This window comes from Perkinsus marinus (assembly GCF_000006405.1).
Source record: "Perkinsus marinus ATCC 50983 genomic scaffold scf_1104296929894, whole genome shotgun sequence".
NCBI classification, from domain to species: domain Eukaryota; phylum Perkinsozoa; order Perkinsida; family Perkinsidae; genus Perkinsus; species Perkinsus marinus.
This window is the reverse complement of record NW_003216310.1, coordinates 1-1,142: the sequence shown is the minus strand read 5'-3', so window position 1 is coordinate 1,142 and position 1,142 is coordinate 1. Positions and strand designations below refer to the sequence as shown.

General features: G+C 47.5%; 1 protein-coding gene across 1 annotated transcript; it reads right to left on the bottom strand.

The window, feature by feature from the left end:
* Positions 1 to 95: 95 nt before the first annotated feature.
* Pmar_PMAR012108 (hypothetical protein) lies at positions 96 to 882 on the bottom strand (the record flags this gene model as incomplete). Its single annotated transcript, XM_002787215.1, has 5 exons — positions 96 to 216; positions 268 to 333; positions 389 to 512; positions 557 to 646; positions 818 to 882. Coding segments are annotated over 5 exons (466 nt in total), but the record flags the coding sequence as incomplete, so codon positions are not given.
* Between the last annotated feature and the right edge of the window lie 260 nt (positions 883 to 1,142).

Here is a 1,142-nt window from a genome sequence, read left to right as displayed (position 1 = left end):
GGCCAGAATCCAGTCGTCAGAACCGTCACAGAAAAATCAATACTAAACAACACTCAGGCAATTTCGTGGCGCGCGACATTGCATCTCAGCGGCGCCTACTTGCCATAGTCAGCCTGAGAGTCTCTATGGGAAAGGTACTCCCTAAACTGCTTCTGCATATCCGCGGCCAACGATATATCAGTAATCATCCCCTCCAGCTTCGACGTGAACTGGGCTCTACTCACAAAGCCATAAATCATCAATCCCAACCGCCATACCACTCCTCACCCACATTTCATCTTCAACTTCTGGATAACATTCTTCTCCGCCTCATCACTAGCACTTGTATCGTATCTAGACCTCCCAGCCTCCTCCCTCCCTTCTCCGAACCGCCACCCCCATGTACTACAACAGGCGCTTCGCCAACTGGTTTCGGTATATCTCAGCAAACACGTCCTTATCGGTCAAAAACGAGAACAGATCCACCAACTTCGACATCAGAGCATCGACCTGCTCCTCCGAACGCTTCTCCCCTGCCCCCGTACCCATCCCATATGCCAACAGGAGCCCCTCTGACCTCCTTTCCTCAGCACTTTGTCACAGAAACTACTCATCATAGCAGCGACGCTGAACCGACCCAAGTCGCGATTGATGAATGTCTCGAAAGCTGAACGGAAAAGGGAAGAAGTCAGTGACTATCAAAGTAGGAATATATGTTTGCTTTTCTCAGCTGAGCTCAATAGTTTTCCCATCACATAATCAAAATTCACAAAATTGTACGAAAACCAACGATAATTTCCAAATATTTCCTCCGAACTTTCATATTGTCAGAACTCACCCTCCTTCAAACTCTTCTGGAACAAGCCGTCGGATTGGAAACACTCAGCAACAATACTCTTGAACCTGTCAGGGACCGTCACGGTGATGTCTCCAACAAAACCCTTCCGCACAACACTCTTTACTTCCACGACTATCTTTCAATGACCTCCGCCGCAACACCCCATAACAGCACAGCTCCATTTTAGCACGCGAGCCCATGTATAATTTAATCCCTCATTGAAGTCAATTTGACGAAGATTTTCAGACACAGCAACTCACTAGAATAGAGGGAATCGCTCCTCAAACGAGACGATTTATCCCGAGTTAAACCGACACGAAAGAGA